This window comes from Dipteris shenzhenensis, chromosome 10 (assembly GCF_047967505.1).
Source record: "Dipteris shenzhenensis isolate YYH24624 ecotype China chromosome 10, Dip_SZ_1.0, whole genome shotgun sequence".
In the NCBI taxonomy this organism is placed as follows: Eukaryota; Viridiplantae; Streptophyta; class Polypodiopsida; order Gleicheniales; family Dipteridaceae; genus Dipteris; species Dipteris shenzhenensis.
Window position 1 is genome coordinate 35,431,235 of NC_141605.1, and position 24,823 is coordinate 35,456,057.

A 24,823-nucleotide genomic window follows, 5' to 3' on the forward strand; every position below is an offset into this window, starting at 1 on the left:
CAGCACATGCAGGGTGATGACATGGCAGGACACGTGGCAGCCAAGTGGCAGACCTGGGTCAGAGCAACCCCTGTCAAGATTAACTACAGTTAGTCAACCATGGTTTTGTTGACCTTGGTTAAAGTTCCAGCCAATTTCATCTAACCAGACCAATCTGGTTAAGGGAACTCAATCTCACTCACTTAGACTCTGGTTAGAGTCTAGTCCAGTTGACTAGACTGGTCCAGCTAACCAGAATCTCAGTCTGGTTCAGTTACTTCAGAATCTAGTTAATCTGGTTAGAGGTCCAGTTGAGAGCCAACCAGACCAGAGCCAGTTAGTCTGGTTAGTGTAACCAGCTGGTTACTCCATCTGGTTACTGTCACCCAAAAAAAAAAAAAAACAGTTGCAGAGACTGTTTCTGCTAGCAGTTTTCACCTATCTGAGAACATATTTACTGTCAGAAAAAGCAGAAATCAGAGAAAATGCATGCCTTTGTGCTCAGGAAAAGGGAATCAGATGCATTCTGAGTGCTTTTTGCAGCAGCCAGAAAAGGGGCAGTATAGTTGTTGATGCCTTGGCAACTTTGTGGGTATATGCCTTGAGTTGACAGCCCGGTACTGGCATAGATTGTGAATGCAAGACACCTCTTGCTGAGGTAATTTTTCTCTTTGAAAAGCAAAGGTTGCGTGCATCAGTTGCATACATAGCGTGTGTGACAAACTTGTAGATCTCAAATGAGTTGTAAGAAAATGGCTCAATCACCTATCCAGAGGGATTCACAAGATAGGGATGCACATCCAAGATAAAGAAGTATGCAACAAACTCAGCAAGAATTTGAGCAGATGGTACACACTCGTATGCAGGAGATGGAAAATCTCAGAAGCGATCCAAGAGCTCAGCATTTGTTTCAAGCAGAAACTATGCCTAATGTAGCTTATGATGTGCCAATGCCAGAGGCACACTCTCGTGTACAGCCAGAGAGAGAGAGATCTCATAGGGGATGGTCTCGTAGCAGGAAGAGATCAAGGCATCATCACCGATCTCCCAATCCTTCACCGTCTATTTCGAGCTCGACTTATGTATCTTCTTCTTTATCAGATAAACCATCCAGGAAAAGAAGGAAACACAAGAAGTCTAGGAAGAAGAAGAAGAAGAAGAAGGATATATTATCGTCCTCTGAAGACCAAAAAATCGGCCTATTGGACCTGAAACAATACAAAACCTTACATACATAAAGACTCCTCCCTCAAAGAGGAGGGTAATAAGAGAAACCACCTTTATGTCTAGGTGAGTTTCTGTGCTTGAAAAGCTTAGATACAAATGTTCCTAAAGCTGAGGGTGACGCCTTATGTAGCAAATCAGCCAGTCTGTTATGTCCCTCAAGAAGAGAGCTGAACTTTTTCCTAATGTGTGCACAGTAAGGGCATATCATTACCATGTGTTCTTCTGTTTCTGGCATACCCTGGTCACATAATTGGCATATTCTGCTCTCTCTTGGCATGTCTTTCCATCCTCCTATTTCAATTTGCAGCTGGTGTGATCGGGTGCGAAGTGAAGCCAAAGCCCTCCGCTTATGCATTGCCATAGGTGTGCAAATGTACTTCTACATGGCTGACTCCTCTGCCATATAAGTGGGCCAATATTGGGGGTTGATAAATGTGCAGTAGTACTCGAACTTCTCTATTTTTAGCTGTTTGCCATTTCCTGTGTAGTGCATTCAGCAGGTCACGATGAAAAGCATCTTCATCTACCTCCTCTGGTGAGTAGTTCAAGTACTTCTCTACCTCCCACTTCCTGAACCAATTTCTTAGATCTAGTGCCCATCCAGATTCCAAAATCTTGCTCTTGTTTGTCTTTTGGGGCTTTTGACTTTCTCCCCATGCCCTCTTTGGCAGCCTTTCAGCATCCATGCCTTTGACCTTTGTAATGTATCTGAGTACCTTCTTTAAAGCATGTAACTCTAAGGGTAAGCATCCTGTCTCTAGAAGTAGCAGAGAGTAGGGTGTAGTAGCCTTGATGCCAAGGTGTCTCCTAATAAAAGATTTCTGCATTTTTTCCAAATCATTCCATTTCGAGGATGATATACTCCCACCCCACACCTCTACTCCATAGAGCACTGTCTGTATCACATATGCCCCAAAAATCATGTTTCGTACATGCCATCTTCTTGTATTGCTATTACTGCAGTCATTTTCAAATTGATAATACTTTCTACATCCTGCATCAAGTCTCCGTTGCACACAGCTGCTCCATTTATTATTGGCTGGAATTTCAATGCCTAGGCCCCAAAAGAGGTGGAAGGACTTCAAGAAAGCCTTCTATCAGCACTTTATGTCTAAACAGTTTAGAGATCATGTTCTTCAAGATTGGGACAGTTTGCATATGGATGTAGGAGATACAGTGGATGTGTACAACCAAAAGTTTTGGGATGCTTATTTGCAGGTTGCACCTTTCAAAAAGATCTCCAAAAGAACCCAAATGAGAAAGTACAGAGCTGGTCTCAATCCAAGAATTTAGGCAGTAGTGAATGCTTTGGGGGCAAAGAACATTCAAGACCTTATGCATTCAGCTTTAGTAGCTAGTCTTGTGCCGTTACAAGATCCATCCACAATGTCTTTGCCTGCAGGACGTGCTGAAAGAAAGAAAGCTGATTTTTCAAAATCAGAAAAGAAAGAGTATCCCAAGGTTGAAAAGAAAGGGTTTCAGCCTCAGAAGCCGAGGGGTACTCAGTTTTCAAAGTCATACAAATCCCCATTCACTCCTGAACAGATAGCTGAATTCCGTAGAGATGTGAAATGCTTTAAGCGTGGGAAAGAGGGGCATATGGCTGCGCAGTGCCCTGAGAATCCTTCGGGTTCTAAGGAGCAGAAAAAGCTATAAGTACCACCGAGGCCGATGGTGGGAGCAGTCCAAGATGTTTTGGGGAGTACTTCAGACCCAAAGAAAAAAGAGCTTTTGCTATCATGGGGAAAGATAAGAGATCAACAAGCATTAATCCTATTTGATCCAAGATCTACAAACAATTTCATATCTGAAGATTTAGCCCTAAGATTAGGGATAAAAACTGAAGAACTAGGCAGAGCTCTTGATGCTGATCAAATGTTCCAGGGGAACCCAGTGCAAGTTACTCCTTTGATTGGAAAGCTTCGTGTCCATGTGCAGAGCTATGTAGATCAGGAGGACTTCTTAATCTCTCCTCTCAAGCAACATGATGTTGTACTGGGTACACCGTGGTTCCATCGAAAGGAAGTAACAATAGAATACTCTGAGAGGGTGCTGAGTTTTATCCATAGGGGGAAAAACCACTGTTTAGTTGCCAGGAATAAAGGGGAGACTATCCCCATTGTATCTGATGTTACATGTGGTAAAGCAATAAAGTCTGCAGTTTCCGCGTACATGGTTTTTGTAAAAGAAAAAGAGAATGATATGCATGCTGAAATGAATGATGCAGACAAAGATAAATTTCAGTTTCTTGAAAATTTTAAAGATTGCTTTTCCGATGCTTTGCCAGAGGAGTTACCCCCAGAGAGGCCAGAAGATCATCAGATAGAGTTAATGTCTGGTAGTGAGCCACCAAATAGACCACCTTATAGAGTCAGTGCGACTCAGAGAGAGGAGATTATGGCTCAAGTATAGGACTTGCTGTCCAAAGGGTTGATTCAGCCCAGTTCGTCTCCTTTTTGCTCACCAGTGCTTCTAGTATAGAAGAAAGATGGTTCTTTTCGAATGTGCATTGATTATCGTGCATTGAATAAGATGATCATCAAAAATAGATTTTTGATACCACGCATAGATAACGTGCTTGACTAGCTTAAAGGAGCAACAGTTTTCAGTAGGATAGACTTGAAGAGTGGCTATCATCAAGTCAGGATACAACCATAAGATGTGCATAAGATAGCTTCTCGCACTACATTCGGGTTGTATGAATACTTAGTGATGCCTTTTGGGTTGACAAATGCTCCAGCCACATTCAATAGAATGATGGATCGCATCTTCCGAAAGTACATGCATTTCACGGGTACTTTCTTTGATGATATCCTAGTCTTTTCAAAGACAGAAGAAGAGCACAGGGAACATCTTGCTTTGGTATTTTAAGAACTTCGAAATCATCAGCTTTTTGCCAATAGCAAGAAAAGTGAATTCTTTTTGGAAGAGATCCATTATCTGGGGCACATAATATCCAAGAATGGGATACAGATGGATCCTGCAAAGATTCGAGCCATCCAAGAATGGCCTGAGCTAAAAATTGTGCATGAAGTCCGTAGTTTCTTGGGACTTTGCTCCTATTACAGGAGATTTATCAGGCATTTTGCTGATATCACAGCTCCATTACATGACCTTACTAAGAAAAATGCAGCCTTTACATGGGAAATATCACAGAAGAAAGCATTCAATACACTCAAAGATACACTCAAAGAGAAGTTGACTACAGAGCCTATTCTTGTAGTCCTGGATCTCTATCAACCTTTTGATGTTGATTGCAATGCTTGTGGAGAGTGTGTTGGGGCTGCATTACATCAGAATGGACATGTAGTAGCATACGAGAGCCGAAGATTGCGTGATGCTGAAAGATATCTGGGAATCTATGAAAAAGAATTGTTGGCTGTAGTTCATGCTATTAACACATGGAAGCATTATCTTTTGGGTGCAGATTTTACTGTTAAAACAGATCACCAAAGTCTGAGATATTTTCTAACTTAGACAAAACTTTCTGAGAAGCATATGAAATGGGCAAATATGCTGTCAATGTATCATTTTCAGATTGTCCATACCCCAGGAATTCGGAACATAGTGGCAGATGCCTTGTTCCGAAGACCCCAGGTCAACAATGTGACTTTGCTTATCATCAGGACCTGGAAGGCATGAGGGAGCAATATGCTAATGATGCAGATTTTGGCGAGATTTTACAGCAAATGCAAGAGGGGCAGTCCACCAGTCACTATTCCTTGAAAGATGGGTATCTAATGAAAGACGACTGCCTATGCATCACCCAAGAGATGAGGAAAAAGATTTTGGAGGAATGCCATGCACATCCCTATGCTGGACATAGAGGAATTACAGCAACAACTCTAGCACTAGAGAGGTATTTCTTTTGGCCAGGGATGCGGAAAGACATACATCAGTTTGTTACTGAATGTCTTACGTGTCAGAAAGTGAAGTATGATAGACGGAAGGCACTTGGCCTACTTATGCCTCTTCCCGTGCCTCAGGCACCGTGGGAAAGTATTACAATGGATTTCAATTTTGATTTGCCAAGATCAAAGTCAGGGAATGATGGGATTTGGACTATCATTGATAGATTCAGCAAGCAAGCTCATTTCATTTCGGTTCGTAAAACCATAAAGGCAGATCATATGGCTAAGCTTTTCATGGCGCAAATTTTTAAGTACCATGGTATGCCTAAGTCCATTGTCAGTGATCGAGATCCCAGAATGACCAGTCTATTCTGAAGAGCTTTATTTGATAACATGGGGACGAATCTGAATTTTTCTTCTTCCTGCCATCCCTAGATAGATGGTCAAAGTGAAGTAGCAAATTCTACAGCATTGGATATGCTGAAATGCTACGTGGGTGACCAAGGTTTAGACTGGGAAAAGTACCTACCATTGGTAGAGTTTGCTTACAATAATACGGTACACAGCTCTACAGGGAAAGCCCCCTTTGAAGTCATTTATGGGAAGGTGATTCTGCCACCTATCCTGAGGACCAAGGATGAAATATTTGCAGCTGATCAGTTTGTGAGAGACCTCCAGACAGCTTACAGCCAAGTCCGGACAGCAATCAAAAGGTCTCAAGAGAAACATAAAAGAGCTATAGATAAGCATAGGAGACAGCTAGATCTCAAGGAAGGGGATTGGGTACTTTTAAAGTTTGAGAAAACTAGGCTCCGCAAGTTTAAAGGCAAACAAAAAGTGTATGCAAAGTTCTCTCCTAAGTACTATGGCCCTTTCAGGGTTACAGAAAGAATAAATGAGGTTGCATACAGGTTAGCATTGCCAGAGCATTGGAGGATTCACAATGCATTCCATGTGAGTCTTCTAAAGAAATTTCAGGGGCCAGAGCCTACAGAGCCAGTATCAGAAGATCCACCAGAAGTGGATGAGTTAGAGGAGGTCCTTCAGGCAGAGCAAATTGTGTACCATACTGTACGCATAGGCCCTCAGGGCAAGGAGTTTTACAGGTATCTTGTAAAATTCAAGAATTATACGGCATTAGATGCCAAGTGGATGGATGAAAACATGTTATCCGATCATCCACAGCTTTTGGATGTTTACAAGGAAGCTTTTCAGTTGAGGTCAACTGAATAGAAGCCGAGGGGATGTCACCACAATGTAAATATCCTAAGTCAAAGTACAGTTGACCATTTATTTGATCATAATTAAAGAGTTTTCATATGTGTTAATTATGGTCAAAGAGTTCTTTTAATGGTCAAAGAATTGACTACGGTCAAAGATACTTGACTCTAGTCAAGTAAACCTGACTTCGGTCAGGAAGACTTGGTTTATTACCAAGAGGGTTAACTGCGGTTAACCAGAGAACTACAGAGCTGACTACGGTCAGAGTGTTGACTTCGGCAACGAGACTTGGCATACGCCAAGAGGGTTAACTACGGTTAACCAAGATGTGCTAACTTCGGTTGGAGAGTTGTGCCAATTTTGGTTGGAGAGACTTGACTATAATTAAGGCGCCTCGACCCTTGGTCAAAGCCCCTTAATTATGATCAAAAGTGTTGACTCCGGAATAAATATATATTTTTATATTTGTTATGTGTGCACATGTGTTCAGTGGGGACGCCCACCGTGACTGGAATTAGTCCACAGTGTGTTATTTGCATGCAAAGCGCTAACAATTAATGGGTACCATGGTGGTGCGCTTTAATTAATTGTTGTAGGTACTAGGAAGAGTGATTTTCCTAAGCGCAATGGAGCCTAACAAGCATCTAGGAGGCGGTTTGCATGACCAAGTGCTTCGAAGACTCCAGAGTTGCCCTTAGTGGCATGTAATTAGGAAAGTAATGTAGAATTTGACAAGTGGCTTGTTGCCAAGAAAGGGGAGCGTCAGAGATGAAGTAATGATTCATTCATTCACGTTTGGATTATGTATGAACAGCTTCTACGCTGAACTCTTGTACTTGATTTCGCTCTTATGAATAAAAACCTTTGGGGGGGTCCAGCCTGACGATTGTCCTGGGCCCTAGTGTATCTGTTGAGAGAGGGAGAGAAATGAAGTGTCTCTGCTGTATTTTACGTGGAAGGTTTTGGCTGTCCTCTACGGGTAGATTACAGAATGAAACCGTGACAATTTGGTGAGTTGATCCACGATCACCCAAAATGCATCATGCCCACGAGAAGTCCGTGATAATCCTACTGAGAAGTTCATGGAAATACTCTACTATTTCTTTCCAGGTTTCTCCAAAGGATGCTAGGCCACCATGTCTCAAGCGCTCAGCTTCATTGACTTGGCACGGTTAATATTTTCGAACATACAATTCGATATCAACTTAAGCTTAGGTCAAAAGAAGGCTCTTTTGACTAGATCCAAAGTTCATTGTACTCTTGGGTCGGGTACTGGGACTACCATGACATTCAAACAAGATATGAGGTTTCATATCTCTTACCCTGTGTACATAGACCTTACCCTTTCGAAAAAGAAGACTAGTCTAATGTGACTACTTTCTAATTGTCTACCAAGAGGGGGACTCCTAGCTTTTACTTCATCTCAAATGCAGTTGAAAAAATCATCTTTTAGATCAAGGCCCCTAAGAGAGTCATACAGGTCTAAATGGTTTCAGTGAAGTAAACTATCAATTTGGCTCAAGGCATCAGCTATCTCAGTGTTAGATCCTTTTATTTAATGGATCTCAAAGTCAAATTCTTCTTAAGATGTAATCACAGGCCTTTCAATCTCTTAGGTTGGAAGAATTGTAAAAATATTTCAAAGATCAGTTACATGGACCACAAAAGTAGAGCCATATAGATAATGTCTCCACTCTTTCAACATGTGAAAAATAGCATACATGTTTTTTCCATGCTTTGACCAATTTTATTGTGGCTCAATTAACTTTTTACTCTCAAAATCTATTGGTCTACCCTCTTGGAGCAATTATACACCAACAACATAGTTAATATCATCCGTTCATCTATGAATGGTTCACTAGGGTTTACAATTTGTGGCATAGGAGCTAACGTAACCCCGTGTTTCAATCGCTTTAAACACTCATCAAGCTTCATTCTCGACATTTGTACTTTGTACTTTCCTTTTTCCACTCTTTAGAAAAATTTGAGGGTGGCTGTTCACATACCTTTATGATGTTCTCAAAGTCAATATGGACACCATTTATAGAATTGATCTGTTCCAATAGGTGAGTTCATGTTTTAAGATTTCACACTTACTCTCCTTTGCAAAGAGTTACTCTTCTCAAAGTATCGATAGCAGTGAGCACTCTCCATAGATGGTGTACATGTTTTGAAATAGACTTGCTATAGATCAAGATGTCATCAAGGAAGACTATAACAAGGTTTCGTAGATGTGGATGAAAGAGATTGTGAGTCCAAATGGAACCACCAAGAAAGCACTTTCCATAGATGGCATCCATGTTTTAAAATAGACTTGCTATAGATCAAGATGTTATCAGACAAGGTTTCCTAGAAGTGGATGAAAGAGATTGTTCATCATATGTTGGCACATTAGTGAGTCCAAATGGAAGCATCAAGAACCCATAATGGCAAGATTTCATACGAAATGCAGTCTTATAGACATTCTTCTCAAATATCCTTATCTAGTGATAGCTTGCTCTTAAATTGATCTTTGTAAAGTATTTCTCTCTTCAAAGCCAATCAATGAGCTCGTCCATCTGAGACAACATAGGGGGCGAATGGTCTGCCTCTCTTGGTGTGCATCGGTCTCTCCATTCTTTCTGTTAGTGCACCTCATGGTGAATTACAAGGGCATCTTGAAGTTGCCGCACAATTTCATTCTCCTTAATTGAATTAGTCTTGTACGGTTGACACTACATAGGCTATGCACCATGCACAGTTTCAACCTCATGGTCAACTTTTGACGTGCTGCCATACAAGCTGCATTGCTCTCTCTATTGTTGGGTCCTTGTTGGCTGGAGCATCAAGCTGATCTAAGACTGCATCCTGTATAGCTGACAATTCTGCATCCTGTTCCCTTATCGACAGACCCAAGGGAAGTTCCTTGGGAAACATGTCTGAATACTCAGACAAAATCTCTTGGATTAATTGAACCTTGGGTGAATCCTCACTCCAAGTACTAGTCGAGCAAGTTACCTTCGTGAGTATTAGCAATTGCTGGTTGATTCTTATCACAGTTGAATAAGTGCTTGCTGGTTGATTCTTATCATAGTAATGTCAAGCAATGGATAGCCCATTGACACACTACTCACCCACCATTTGAATAGGGGCAGCCATGTTCATGGCTAAGTATCACCATCAAAGAAATCAATATCAAAAAACTCTATTCTATTGCTATTTTTGGGACAGGAAACATATTTTCATCATTATTACATGCAAGGAACACTTTGTATGTGTATTTATCCAAATAAGAGGAAATATTATTATGAAAACCATTTGAGTTTTCTTCACATACCAAAAACCGTCACACTCATCTGATTGCAATAAATGAAGCGTTTCCAAATTAGAACAAAAATATTGCTCATTTTGCTTAACACGAATTTAAATCTATACGACACCATTTTAACTATAGGCCCATGAAGGTCTCCGTGAAGAGTCAAAAGCTTTCCACTATATTGGAAGAGAATTAAATGATGTAAGTAGTCAATAGTTACAAGAGGGATCTTACTAAAAAATTATTTCATCCTGAGCAAAATGTCTAGCCTAATCTCATGACATTTGAAGGACAGCTTCTCCGGGTAGTTCTAGATCTCCACTCAAATATTTGGAACCATTTCCTCCAGGGACTCTAAAGCATCATGTGCGAGATTGACAACATAGTGGTGGCTACTATTGGGAATTACGGGCATGCTGATCCCTTTGCAAAAGAGAAGCATCAATGAAAATAAGAGTACTGCTATCTTCCTGAGGGAGTGGAGAGGCTGTTTCGTTTTGCTCAATGAGGTCACTGGAGGTTTGAGGTGACACTTTCAGCCCTAGGCGTGGAGCTTTACTGGGCTTTTTGTTAAGTAGGGCTTAACCCTCTCAAGTTTTTCTCATTGTACACATGGTGTATTTTGCTCTTAGGGCTTTTTTCATACATAATAGAAGTCTTCTTCATGAAAAAAATAAAATAAAACATAAACTAGATGCTAATTAATTCAACGTGCCATGCAAATCAAATCATGGGGTTCCAATCACAATTGCCTTGCCATTTGTGCTTGTTCAAAGCACCTTCCAAATGTTGTTTCTACACGACATTTGATATACTCTACCTTTTTCTGCAAGGGTGCTTTATTCTCCTTGGTTATCTCATCTCTAGCTAGCTTGCATTTTTTCCAAAGAACAAAACGTTAGTCCATATTTTAAAAGAGTGATTGCTTTGTGATGTGATCCCATCATCAAGCAAGTCTTTTAGAATGTGGGCTGCATGTAAGTCAATTATGAGGTAGTTAAAACCACACTAGATCCCTTTGCAATTGTGCATGTGAAATCACTTGTGTTGCTAAAAATCTTGCTCCCATTGCCTATTTGTAAGGTGAAACAGCTTGAGAGAGTGAGCTATGTTTGCCCCTAGAGGTGACATTTGTCTTGTCTTTTGAGATTTTTGGCCATTCTTTTGCTTCCATTCTTCCGTCTTCCTTCTCAAGTTCTTCCATCTGAAGTGGGTTTCTTTCATTGTCCTAAGTGCTTGAATGAAGCATGTTTAGGCATTCAGATCCGCTCATGCCTTTTTCGGAATATTCCTCTGTGTCCTTTCCTTGATGTACAAGAACGGGTGTGCACTAGAGATTTACACTATTATTATTGTAGATGGGGGATTGTGGGTGTGAAGTAGTAAGCTACAATAGGAAAAAGTATCTTCCCCTTCATTGATGTCTAGCCATAGGTATTACGTGTTTGGGTCCTTTTTCGACATCGCTGCCTTATCCTAGCCTTTCCTAATGTAGCATATAGTTTCTCCACACCCTCTCCTTCCTGTGTAGTATTTCTTTTACCTAAGCCATCTCTGAAGAGACAATGATAGGGACCTTGGATCTCATAGTATATAGGGCATCTGAAAGCGAAATGCTCCTCTGACTTGATCTCTTGCCAGTCACATAAAGTACAAATCTGGGTATGCCCTTAGCGCATCCACACTCAATGTGAAGTCGATGTGATGAGACACAGAACTACCTGATTGATATCCTCAAGGAGGGGGGAGATGAATCCGTGTATATCTTGGTGGGTCAATGAAGCCCCACACTGAAATCTGCAAGCAGTGTTCTCTGTAGAAGCTGAGCTTCACAAGAAACTTGCTAGGTACCAACTAGGTCCTGAATTGTGTACTTATAAGAGATCCTTCCGGATAACCTGGTTCACCTTTTGATATTTGTGCGAGACGGAGGGTGCCTCAATTCTATATTGACAGGGGGTAATCTATCTATGTGGGGCCCTAGACTCTCAAACCATTGCATGTACGTGCATATTGACACCTCTGGTCACCCTCAACTACCAAAGCCATGGATGAGATAGGGCCAGCCATGGTAGCCTGCGTCGGTCTTGTAGTGCAAGTGCCATACTCATTGACGTGTAGATGCACATAATCACCTAGAATGCTGCGTCAAGCTGTAGTGGGGATGCTCAGTGCAAGTGCCATACTCATTGACGTGTAGATGCACATAATCACCTAGAATGCTGCGTCAAGCTGTAGTGGGGATGCTCCGAACTTAGCCATAACTATCTGATGTGGGATTGAAGGCTTAGTCCGAATCATCCGTGAAAGCAAGAGAGCCTTAAGCCTCTACATTAGAGCTCAATCTATCTTTGATAGGTTTGTCCCCCAACAATGGCTGCCTTACATACCCACTGGAGGGACCAAAGAGTCAAAGGGAAGAGACTTGGTATGGGGATCTTGGAAATGAGAGTGAAAGCATTGCCACTCAAATGTAGCAAGTGCAGTGTATGCCTTGCTTAGTCGGTCCTGCATCGCTTGTCACGTCATGAAAATTGGGCTGGTGAAAAGAACCCGAAGTTTGTGTAGGATGCGACATTCTCCACCGGTAACCCAACCAATGTGAAGTGCTCTCTGGGCATGGGTGCTTGGGTTGAATCGAAGATCATGGCCTTGGTTTTACCAAGGTTGACCTTCGAGTCATGTGTCTCGCAGAAAGTATGAAGTGCATCCTGTTGGAGATAAGTGCACACTAAGTGTACTATTTCCCTAGTCTACATTTGTCTAGTCTAGTCTAGTCTTTGTGTCTTGAGTATGTGCCATGTGGCACCTCTACAATTATCCCATAAGCACTCTTGCTTTATGTCTTGTACTTTGGCCCATATATTCATGGGTCACATCATTGCAATCTATCTAGCTTGTGTCTTGTCTACACTCATCTACAAGGTAACTCTTTGTCTGTCTTTCAATCTTGTTCTTATTTTACTTCTAGTTTTCTAGTTTCTAGTTCTTCCTTTTATATTCCTACATGGTATCAGAGCCATGTAGATCCCTCTTCTCTCCCCTCAGTCTGCTGTAGCCATAGCCGCCTCTTCTCAGATTTCTGTCCCGCTCAGCTGGTCGCCATCTCCATCTTCTGCCCGTCTTCTCCACGCTGCTGCCGCTCCTGTTCAGGTTGCCGTTGCAGATCTGCCCGCCTCTTTCCGACCCGCCATCTCTCTGCCAGATCTGCGCCACCACAGCACACCATTGCGCTGCCAGATCTGCGCGCCATTGCTGCGTAGTTCCGCTCTCTGCCAGATTTGCACGCCCATCAGCTCTTGGCCCTGCTGTCGCTCCTGCTCCCGCTCCCGCTCCTGCTGTCGCTCCTGCACGTGCATCAACGTACATACAACTCGAAGTACAGCCAAGACTGTCCGTACAGTCCGTACGACTGTACGGAATCTGTACCTGCACGTACCATCGCTTCGACATTGTACCCTCTGCTGGCAGTTCGCCCGTACCTCTTTCAACAGGCTGCACCTCTCCAGCTGTTGTTCGTGATCTGCGCCATCTGTTCGTGACTGCACGGAGATCGCCTGAGAGCTGCCCATGTCTTCCCTACGGCATTGCTTTGGAGCTCGCGCTGCCTGCACCTCCTGGACCGCGCCCCTTTCTGCGCCTCTGCCTCTGCCTGGGATTAAGGTACTGTGCATTGCCTCTTTCAGTTTGCTGAGCAGTCCTTTTTTGCTGGTTCCTCATGCTTCGATGGGCTGTCACATGCTATGGCCTTGACAAGTGGTGAGCGAGCCGGCTTCTTGGATCTCTTCTTTCATTTATTTCTGCAATCTTGTAAGGGAATAGACACTGCCCTTGCATCTTAGCAAGAGGTGAGACCTTCCCACATGGCCTCTTCTACTCATTCTCTCATGTCCGAAGATATTGCTATTGCTGTGCTTCTCAAAAGCTTACCTGACACCTATGCTACTCTTGTCACTACCTTCAAGTATCACAATAATCCTTCTCTTGAAGGTATCATCAATGCTCTCCAAGAGGAAGAAAGAACTCAACAACGAAAGGTAACTGACACTGCATTTTTAGCAAAGAAAGGAAGTTCTAAGGTAAGAAAGCCTTGCACCCATTGTGGCAAAACTAATCATATGGAGAAGGATTGTTTCAAGGCTCATCCATGCACCATTTGTGGCCGTGATAATCACCGGGAGAGGGACTGCTACTCCAAACCCTCTACATCAGCCCCTGCATCTACCTCAGCCCATGTTGCTGCAACATCTCCATCAGCAAATCCTGCTGTTCCTTCCTCATATGATGAGAAGTGGGCTTTCTGATTACTTCATATTTCTTGTCCACCACTTTGACCACCGATGATGTAGGTCAAGGGGTTCTAGTGTCTTGGTCTTTCTGTTTGTCTACAGTCAGTCTTCTGTCTATCTAGTCTTGTCTATCAGTCTATTTGTCTATCAATCTGACTGTGTTTTGTTTTAGATCCATCTTGTCCCTACCCTTGTGGATCCATATGAGGATATCACTTGAGGAGGGGTGTCTCAGGATCTTTGTCTGTCATGTCTTCTGTCTTGTCTCTCAGTCTATCAGTCTTTATGTCTGTCTTCTAGTCTTGTCTTTCTGTCTTACTCCTAGTGTCCACTTAAGGAGGGTGTTGGAGATAAGTGCACACTAAGTGTACTATTTCCCTAGTCTACATTTGTCTAGTCTAGTCTAGTCTTTGTGTCTTGAGTATGTGCCATGTAGCACCTCTACAATTATCCCATAAGCACTCTTGCTTTATGTCTTGTACTTTGGCCCATATATTCATGGGTCACATCATTGCAATCTATCTAGCTTGTGTCTTGTCTACACTCATCTACAAGGTAACTCTTTGTCTGTCTTTCAATCTTGTTCTTATTTTACTTCTAGTTTTCTAGTTTCTAGTTCTTCCTTTTATATTCCTACACATCCTTGTCACTGGAGACCCTCTGCTAAGGATGATAGTAAGACCACATCATCTGTATAGAAGGATTTGGATCAAGGGTCCGGCAAGAGAGCAGCCATCCCCCCGAGGGTCCCGATGAGAGAGAGAGAGAGAATCAGCAATCGGCAGTGACGATCTATTAAAGAGAGAGTTCTGCAGAAGTCCATCAACCTAAAGGACAAATATAATTTAATCCCCGTGGTGTGTAGGGCAAGTGGGGGTGCCTATTGTGCCACTAAAAGATCTCATTATTTATATATATATAGAGAAAAGAAGAAGAAGAAGAAGAATATATTATCGTCCTCTGAAGACCAAAAATCGGCCTATGGGACCTGAAACAATACAAAACCTTACATACATAAAGACTCCTCCCTCAAAGGGGAGGGTAATAAGAGAAACTACCTTTATGTCTAGGTGAGTTTCTGTGCTTGAAAAGCTTAGATACAAATGTTCCTAAAGCTGAGGGTGACGCCTTATGTAGCAAATCAGCCAGTCTGTTATGTCCCTTAAGAAGAGAGCTGAACTTTTTCCTAATGTGTGCATAGTAAGGGCATATCATTACCATGTGTTCTTCTGTTTCTGGCATACCCTGGTCACATAATTGGCATATTCTGCTCTCTCTTGGCATGTCTTTCCATCCTCCTATTTCAATTTGCAGCTGGTGTGATCGGGTGCGAAGTGAAGCCAAAGCCCTCCGCTTATGCATTGCCATAGGTGTGCAAATGTACTTCTGCGTGGCTAACTCCTCTGCCGTATAAGTGGGCCAATATTGGGGATTGATAAATGTGCAGTAGTACTCGAACTTATCTCTATTTTTAGCTGTTTGCCATTTCCTGTGTAGTGCATTCAGCAGGTCACGATGAAAAGCATCTTCATCTACCTCCTCTGGTGAGTAGTTCAAGTACTCCTCTACCTCCCACTTCCTGAACCAATTTCTCAGATCTAGTGCCCATCCAGATGCCAAAATCTTGCTCTTGTTTGTCTTTTGGGGCTTTTGACTTTCTCCCCATGCCCTCTTTGGCAGCCTTTCAGCATCCATGCCTTTGACCTTTGTAATGTATCTGAGTACCTTCTTTAAAGCATGTAACTCTATGGGTAAGCATCCTGTCTCTAGAAGTAGCAGAGAGTAGGGTGTAGTAGCCTTGATGCCAAGGTGTCTCCTAATAAAAGATTTCTGCATTTTTTCCAAATCATTCCATTTCGAGGATGATATACTCCCACCCCACACCTCTGCTCCATAGAGCACTGTTTGTATCACATATGCCCCAAAAATCATGTTTCGTACATGCCATCTTCTTGTATTGCTATTACTGCAGTCATTTTCAAATTGGTAATGCTTTACCCATCCTGCATCAAGTCTCCGTTGCAGAGAAGAAGAAGAAGAAGAAGAAGAATATATCATCGTCCTCTGAAGACCAAAACCGGCCTATGGGACCTGAGCAATACAATATCACAAGTACATGAAAGCTCCTCCCGAAGATGGGAGGGTGGAAAGAGAAACCACCTTCTAGGATTCAGGTGGATTCCTATGCTTGAAGAGCTTATACACAAATGTTCCTAAAGCTGAAGGTGACCCTTTATGCAGCAAATCAGCCAGTTTGTTATGTCCCTCAAGGAGGTGATTGAACTCTTCCCTAATGTGTGCATAGTGAGGGCATATCATTACCATGTGTTCTTCTGTTTCAACCATACCTTGATCACATAGTTGGCATATTCTACTCTCCCTTGGCATCTTTTTCCATCCCCCTGTTTCTATTTGCAGCTGGTGTGATCGGGTGCGAAGTGAGGCTAAAGCCCTCCGTTTATGCACTGCTATAGAGAGAGAGAGAGAGAGAGAGAGAGAGAGAGAGAGTATATTATAGTGTACAGAAGACTGAAAGGTCTATGAGACTAAATAAAACAAAATCAGTTAAGGACTGAGAATCCATCCTACTATCTTAGAAGACTTATGTATTACATCAGGGATAGACTGAGTGTCTCCCCTCCGTTGGTGTCTTAGCTGATTTGAAATCCTTAATGAGAGCAATACCTTCGAGATATAAAGTTGTTGAGGGGTGAGATCTTCCACTATCCATATCTCGGTGCCTTTCAAGGCTTTGGTTTGGTGAAGGATTGCCAACCTATCCTCGCGTGTCTTGAATGTGATGATGGCATGATTTTGTGGTGTGTGTTGGAATGCCTCAACTACTGCAATACCCCAAGCGATCATGGGCATAGCGCTGGAGAGAGAGAGAGAGAGAGAGAGAGAGAGAGAGAGAGAGAGAGAGATGATGATCAACGTCCATTGGACGTCCAATATGTCCTATGGGACCGAAAATGACAGTATAATCATAGCGCACGTGCGCATACAGAAAGAATGAAAGAAAGGGGAGAGAGAGAGAGAGAGAGAGAGAGAGGTTTGGAGACCTCCACACCTACCGGTTTTACATTGTTTGAATATTGTAGTATTCTAGATATACTGAAATCATTCAGGGGTTTTCCGGGTGCTATGTGATTCTTTTCTCACATTTCTGGTTGCCCTTATCTTTTGTGGTAATGCATATCACTTTTAAGAAGGTTGCGAACTAGTGATTAATGGTAAATATAAGGGCATAGCGCATGAAATGGACTCTTGGCAGATTTCAGCTCGGAGGAAGCCACAAATCTGAGTCCTGCAAAGCAATTCTGGTTTTACTTGATGCAGGATTTAGCAAGATCTTAACTTTTTTTTTCTTTCCAGGACGTGCATGACAGGGCATTGTTCTACTACAGGCTTCTGCAACATGGAGTGGAAAAAGCTGAACGTGTCATTAGTCCACCCAAGCAAGCAGTTTCTGTGTTTGCTGACACACAAAGTAGTGAGATTAAAGATCGCATTTTTGATGAATTCAACAGCCTGGCTGTTGTGTATAAGGAGGTTAGAATGGGCCACCCATCATTCTTTCATTCCTTGTAAAAAGAGCTCTGCTGTGAATTCACAAAAATCAAGGGGCGTGCGTTTGTTTTGTCTTGGTTCCAACAGGGCTTGTCCCTGCGAAGTTCAAAGTGAGGTTGCAGGTACCGGACAAAGATTGGGGGTCTCACAAGATCTTTTTGGCGTTTAATCTGTCCATGGTGTTCCTTTTTTGCAGCCTTCATACATGTTCTTAGATAAAGAACATCGGGGTCCATTTGACTTCTCCGACGATGGAGCAACCATGACATCAGTAGCAGAGTCATCCGATGAAATGTTGCCAGGCCAGCGTGTAGATGCAAATGACAATGACCTGCTGTTGAGTGCATCAGAAAAAGAGGAATTCAGAGGGGTCGGTAGCAATGGTTCCCTGTCTTACAATGCTCCAAATGCATTGACATCAGAAATCTCAACTTTGCAGCTTGCTTCCCGGTCTCCATCCCCCACGGCTCCAGCTCCAACAACAGGAGAAGCTTCTATGATGTCTTCTGCAGTGAGTTTGGCGGTCGATGATCTTTTAGGATTAGGCCTGCCTGTTATTACAGCAACTGCCACTCCGACTGCACCTGCTGCTCCTCCTGCTCTATTTAAGCTAAATCCAAAGCCAGTCCTTGATCCAGCAGCTTTTCAACAAAAATGGAGGCAACTTCCAGTGGCTTTAACACGGGTAAACTCCTCTTATGAATCATAAAAGGAAGAGATGAAGCCACATGTCTACGCACAGTTGAATTCTTTCTGATATGCACTGTCCCATTATTATGCATGCATGCACCTTCTCTTTAATGTCAACTCTTGGAATTCTAAGCCTTGCTATCCTGGTTCTGTATTTCTTTGAGCTCCTGAGCCATTAATTTTCTGGAATTAAATTTCACCTGCATGTTTCACCCTGTTTTACCAGGAATACTCTCTGTCACCACAAGCAGTGGCAACTTTAACAGGCCCTCAGCCTCTTCTACGTCATATGCAAGCCCATCAAATACAGTGCATTGCCTCTGGTGGACAGTCACCAAATTTCAAGTTCTTTTTTTTCGCAGTGAAGTCTGGTTCACCTGCAGGATCAGGCTATTTTTTAGTTGAATGCATTGTAAACATCTCATCTAGAATATGCACAGCAAAATACAAGACAGATGATTCTAGTTCGTCTGAGAATTTTGCGGGTGTATTCCAGTCGGCTCTTTTGAAATTTGGCGTTTGAGTATTCCTTTGGTCACCTCTATTTGGTGTACATTTTTCCAATACAATTGAACAATGGAGCTCATCACTGAAAGTGGGAAGTGCAACTGTTCTTGGAGTGGACTATAATGTTCTTGCAATGCCCTTAACAGGTAGCTTTTGCAGGGTATGTTCAATAAAAGGCATTTGGCATAAACTACATCAAGTTGTATGAGGATGTTAGCCTCAAACAAAGCGCAGGACCATTCTTTTGTGCAGAAAGCTGCCCTGCACCAGGGGGATGGGGTGGTCCTTGAACTTAGCTGGGGCTTGGCATTTACAAGTGCTCTTTTGGCAAGTCCAGAATCAAACATTGTTTCTTTTCGATTCATGTGATATGTTGGTTCATGAAGTTGGAGGTGATTGTTGTAGCATACTGGACGACACATTTTTGTATGAGGCCAAAGTTGAGTTTTTTTGAAAAGTCTACATATGAGGTGTGATGCGGTTTATATATTAGTAGATAGTATCTAATTGGAAAGGTATCAATGTCACCAAACCCAAGCAGAGAATGTGTATCTTGACAATTTGCATTATATTAGTGAACATTTCCACAGTTACCTAGCTCGTCTCAGCGTGCCATACTTAATGCAAGCCTTGCCTCTATTATTGTGGGTTAGTCATTGTCAACATTTTTAGAATAATTGATACTCTCATGAAGTTGCTTGCTAGTATTTCAAGCTGACACTTGGTACCCAAAATACTGATCAAACATAATTATTGTGAATATAGCTGACCTCTAGAATTGTAAACACTGCACAAACTTTTGTGAAGACAAAATTCGTAAACCAAAACTTATGGTGTTAGCAACGAAGGAAAACTCTTATGCATAGTACAATTTAAATTGTCTCTCAATATCATGAAAAGGTTAGGGATATAGTTTACAATCTTTTTGGCTAAGTTTTTGGTAACTCTTTCCATTTTTTATAAATGTAACCGCTTTTGGTCTTAAAATGGCACAAAAAGGTCGAGAATATAGCTCATATTTAGGAGGATTCATCTGCTTGCTACTCAGGCTATCGAAATTGTGGAGCAGTTTAGTCTTGATAGGAAGAGGTCAAATAGGCAATCACGAAGATTTTGAACTTTTTTTCCGGGGTTTTGGTGGTGGGTGCAATGGGCAAAACGGAGCCCCCAAAGAAAGTTGAGACTTGAAGGTGAGGGAAATCTATGTGAGCATCCATGCGGTGGAAATTTGCCTTTTGTAAAAGGATCTCGTCATTGACTCATTGTTCATTAAAAGTTTAGAATGCCTTTTTGTTGATAGGGTTTGCTTAAAGATACGTAAGTAGGCATTATAGAGTGCTTGAAACATCCCTCGCAAATGCAACTCCTCGGGCATACATAAAAATAAAGACAAAATCATGTGACTAATTGAGTTTATCAATGATTTAAGTAAGCATTATATGGTTCTCAAGTAAGCATTATATGGTTCTCCTTGAAACATCCCTTGAAAATCCAGTTCCTCATGCATACATAATAAATCAAGCTCCCATAAAGTTTCAATGAAAATCAAACCCTCCCTACCTTCACTAAAAATACACCCATATAAACTCTTCAAGAAGAAGCCTTTTAAATGTTAGCGTCATGCCTAAACTCCAATTAGATATTTTATGGTATTGTAATACAATCTAAAGTTAAAATAAAATAAAAGTAGTGTGTCACATTGTGAAATTATAACATCTCAACTCCTAAAACTCCACATATTTTTGAGGGATTAGTATATATACTGGTCTCGCAAGAAATCTTTGCAAAATCTCATGATGCACACCAGAAACATAATTGCACATTTGTAATTGTGTGAACTCCCATTTGAGCCATGTATCATAACCTTTAGGATCTCAAGATCACAATACATATTAGACTTCACTTGCATAGTCCTTTAAAATGTTAAGTCTCACTCATAATCCCCGGAGATACATTTTAGGTTGACAAATCTCGTTTTGGACTCATACCACTTCGGTATTGCAAGTGATGCTTCGTTTTACAACTTGGTGAGTTTTGTTTATTTCAACACTTTAGATAAGCTAACCACATAGTTTGCCATGCATTTTACCATGGGGTGCAAGAAAAGTAGGTAGAGGTTGTGAGATCAGAGTGTTAAAAGTTTGTCAAGGTCTTCGAAAGAGGTTACAAGAGGTAGATACAATGCTTGTGGGTGAACTGGTATTGAAATAGAAACAAAGGATAAAATGAAAATGCCATTTGAGAGAGAAACGATGCTAAGAATGTCATCTCATACATTAGCAAGCCTTGAAATCTTGAGCTTCATAGGCATTGGCTTCAAATGCATTAGAGTGATGACAAAAAAAAAGTAATTTCCAAAATGGTGGAAGCATTCCAAGAAGGAACAATAGGTTGTTCAAAGGAGTACAAGGAGCTATAGGTTGTTCAAAACAATTCAAGGCTTGCATCATCAAGCTTTACTTTGCATCCAAGGACAAATGAAGTATACTAGCAACAACTTTGGTGCAACATGCCTAAGAGTTTGTTCTCCTTAACTTGAGAGGGATTCTATAGGTGGAAAGGAGCTCAAAGTATGGTTTGGCTCACTAAAAAGATGGAAGCCTTATATATGATGCTTTAAAACAAGCACTAAATGGATAGGTTTGTACATCAACAAAATTCTCCATTAGTAGGACTCTAGATTTAGCATAAAGAGGAAGTAATGCTTGAGGGAAGTAGCAAATTCAAAGTCACTAGAATATCTCCAAAGAAGAAGAACATTTGTAAGTGGCCAGATATGGTGAGGAGCACATCATGAACTTGCTCAATACAATACATGCCATTTTTAAATTTCCTTGGTTGTTCATATTTGATTCACAAGTATGCTAATAGCTTACTAGTTCACTCATGTCCCCTTACATGACATATTACATGGGTCACTAGCTTTATTTCCTCTTATTTGCTCAAATATTGTAAGGGCTTAATAGTTCGCTCATGTCCTCTTACATGACAACACATAGGTCACTAGGTGATTTTCTCTTATTTTATAAAAAATATGTTATCATCATAAAGAGCTAGCTAGTTGTGCTTATGATGTTAGTTTAAGATGCTCAATGTTGTTATTCTAGAATAATGTTTGTGTGAGCTTGCTAGTGGATAGAGGAACACATCATGAACTTGCTCAATACAATACATGCCATTGTTTAAATCTCCTTGGCTGTTCATATTTGATTCACTTAGTAGCCAATTTGGGATGGACATCAAGTATGCTAATAGCTTACTAGTTCACTCATGTCCCCTTACATGACACATCACATGGGTCACTAGCTTTATTTCCCCTTATTTGCTCAAATATCATAAAAGGCTCACTAGTACATCCATGCCCTTTTACATGACACAACACACAGATCACGAGCTTATTTTCTCTTATGTTATCATAAAGAGCTAGCTAGCTTGTGCTTATGCTGTTAGTTTAAGATGCTCAATGTTGTTATTCTAGAATGATGCTTATGCGAGCTTGTTAGTGGATATCACTCGTCGTGTTATCTTAGACATGCAATGTTATTCTAGTCAATGTGTGTCCTATTTTAATTGTTTGCTTCAATTTATATAATATTATATCTAATTGATTTTGTAATTTGCTAGGACCTGGTAGGCTATGTTAAAGAATGTTAGAACCATGGAGCCAGCTTGTCCCTAGCTAGAAGGCTATTAGTAGCTTCATTTCCTATCTTCTTATATTTAATTTGAAAGACAATAAGTTAACTAGTGTTTATAAAAAATTATGTTAAATGATGTAAAAAAAGGGGGGGTTTTATATTAAGATGTCACAGTGAACTGTTATAAAAGATACAACCGTTTCTTTCAAGTATCTGAGAATGTCACTGCTTAGAGAATCTAGTTCTCTTGCTTTGGGATAGACATGCCAAAACAAAAGGGAATAGAAACTACAATGGTGTTAGAAGAGTGCTTGGCATGTGTCAGTTGTGCATCTCTTGGCCTTCCATTGTGCTCAAGCTCACGGTGACTCTGAGGGGTCTCTTGAAGCGATATGTTTAGCAGCTGTTGGCTTTCCATGTTGCTCTCCATTCGAACTCTATGCATGGCGCTTCTAGGATCAGATCTAGGTACAGGGCGCTTGTAGTGCACGTATGGAACGCTTCCATTAGGAGTGATAAGAGAAGATGTTGGTACAGTTGGCTGAGGGACCACCGTCGGTTCTGTAACAAAAGGATTTGTATGTCTTCTTTGGGAGAGTTCTTGCACTTTCTCCCTCTCGTGCAGCTCTTGAGCATAAGTCGCCATGAAGTCATGTGCCTTCCTCAAGATGATCTTGTTGATCTGGAAGCACCTGCTCTTTTTCGAGGCCCGCTTAACTTACTTGGTCATCCTATCCAGTGCCTCCCAAAATTTTCTTCAATCCTACATTAGTTAGTAGCATACCAGAAGAGTCAATAAAATCATTTAGAAAAAGAACAAAACACCTATGAGGCCATAATAGCCACAATGCTTGTGCTCTCACTACGTGCGAGTGTCTCGGTGCTTTAGAGGGAGTATCTCCCAAGAGAAGGTAGGCATAATGCATATGGATGCCCATTATTTGGCTATGAGTAAGGCTCCAGATCTTGGTTGAGTGTCTACAGTTCATGAGTAGCTGTGGAATTTCCTCAGTCTCCCTTTTGTATCGTGCAGATTTTCCATCCCCACGCCCAATTTTTTGTGCTTTGCTAGCTGTCCATACTTCTTTATGAACGATGATCCAGGCAAGCAAGACAGTTTCTCCGGAATTTCCTTATCCCACATCTTCTCGAATCTCCTCTCCCACTTCATGGTTGGGTCTCGCCTTAGCCATTTCCTATTGAGATGTGAGATTTGGTCCTCTTGTGCTCCAGAATGATAGGAACTGGGTAGAGTTGGTTTTGACCCACCCATCTAAATTCCATGTTAAGGATTCCACGTCCCAAAGATTTGGTCGCTCCTTTATCAGAGTGGCGTCGAATCGGTTAACTCTGAATTCTAATGCTAATTCTTCTTCACTCTTCCACCTTCCATTTGCCCGGTCCCAAGCCAACACCTGATTCCTTTTTTATTAACCCTGAGGGCCCCCTTACGGAGTTTTCATCTATGGGGGGTGAGTTCCATATGATAGAAAACGAAATAGAGTCTTGGCTACAAAAGATTCCTATTTTTCTCAAGAATCCCTTCCATAGAACATGCGGTTTGAGCACTTCTCGGGCCTTCAACATCCCCTTCTAGAGTTGTGATCCTTTGGCAACAAAAGGCTCCCTACTAAAGATTGCAGTGTCCTCAGGAAGTTTTTTCCAATGCTTGCACCTAACAAGGTTAAGTTTTCCTGACTAGAAAGGCCCAATCAGTATGTGGTGCTTGAAAGGCCTTAAGGATCCACTGTGCTATGAACCTCGCTAACGATTTCTCAACATTCAATATGCCCATCCTTCCCTTCTCTTTGGGCATCGTTGCAGTATCTCCACTAGACCTTAGCCATTTTCCTTTCATCCATGTCTCCTCCCCATAGTGTTGTTGTTGTTGTTAAATGATGTTGGAACCATGGAGCTACCTTGTTGTTTAGTCCAACAGATATTATTCTACATGGGAACTGCAATCTTGTTCTATTTAGTTTGATTCCCAATTTGAAAATGTCCACCTCTAATATGGTGCTTAGATTCATAGATGCAATGTTGTTTCAACTAGCCCGGTAGGCTCATGTCCCATATTTTTACGTGTGCAATTTGTTGTCAACACTAGCATCCATTTGAGATACAAGCTAGCTAGCTTATTAAATTCAACAAACCAAAAAACAAGGTCAAAGCACACCTATGGGATCATTAGGAAAAAAGATAAGACACAAAACATGTTGCAATAAGAGGTATTTAGTACAAGAGAATGTCTGAGGGGCAACACATATAGATTTCAACTAGACTATTAGTTGGCATGCATGGTTGATGTAGCTATTTGTGTGACTAGTCATTGGCAGGCTACACATAAGCCATCAAATACAAATCAAGCTATTCTATTGAGTACCCAATAAAAATTTGACCTATGTGTACAAATGTGTCTATGGATATCTCATACATGATTGGGGTCCAAATCAATGTATTGCTTTCATTTGTGGTGGCTCTCATAAGAAAACTCAATATTTAATGGTCTCGTGAATTGAGAGTGAACTTCTCAAGATAGAATGAGAAATGATTGGA

The 24,823-nt window shown here is 41.5% G+C and overlaps 1 protein-coding gene across 1 annotated transcript in view; it reads left to right on the forward strand.

The window, feature by feature from the left end:
* The window catches only part of LOC147897746 (adaptin family protein), a 133,482-nt gene extending 114,447 nt beyond the window's left edge, over positions 1-19,035 (forward strand). The window contains exons 9-11 of the mRNA XM_087380359.1: positions 17,238-17,414; positions 17,629-18,117; positions 18,349-19,035. Coding sequence (XP_087236485.1) covers positions 17,238-17,414; positions 17,629-18,117; positions 18,349-18,645 — 963 coding nt within the window. The 3' untranslated portion in view covers positions 18,646-19,035. The remainder of the gene's footprint in view (positions 1-17,237; positions 17,415-17,628; positions 18,118-18,348) is intronic.
* The last annotated feature ends 5,788 nt before the right edge of the window (positions 19,036-24,823 follow it).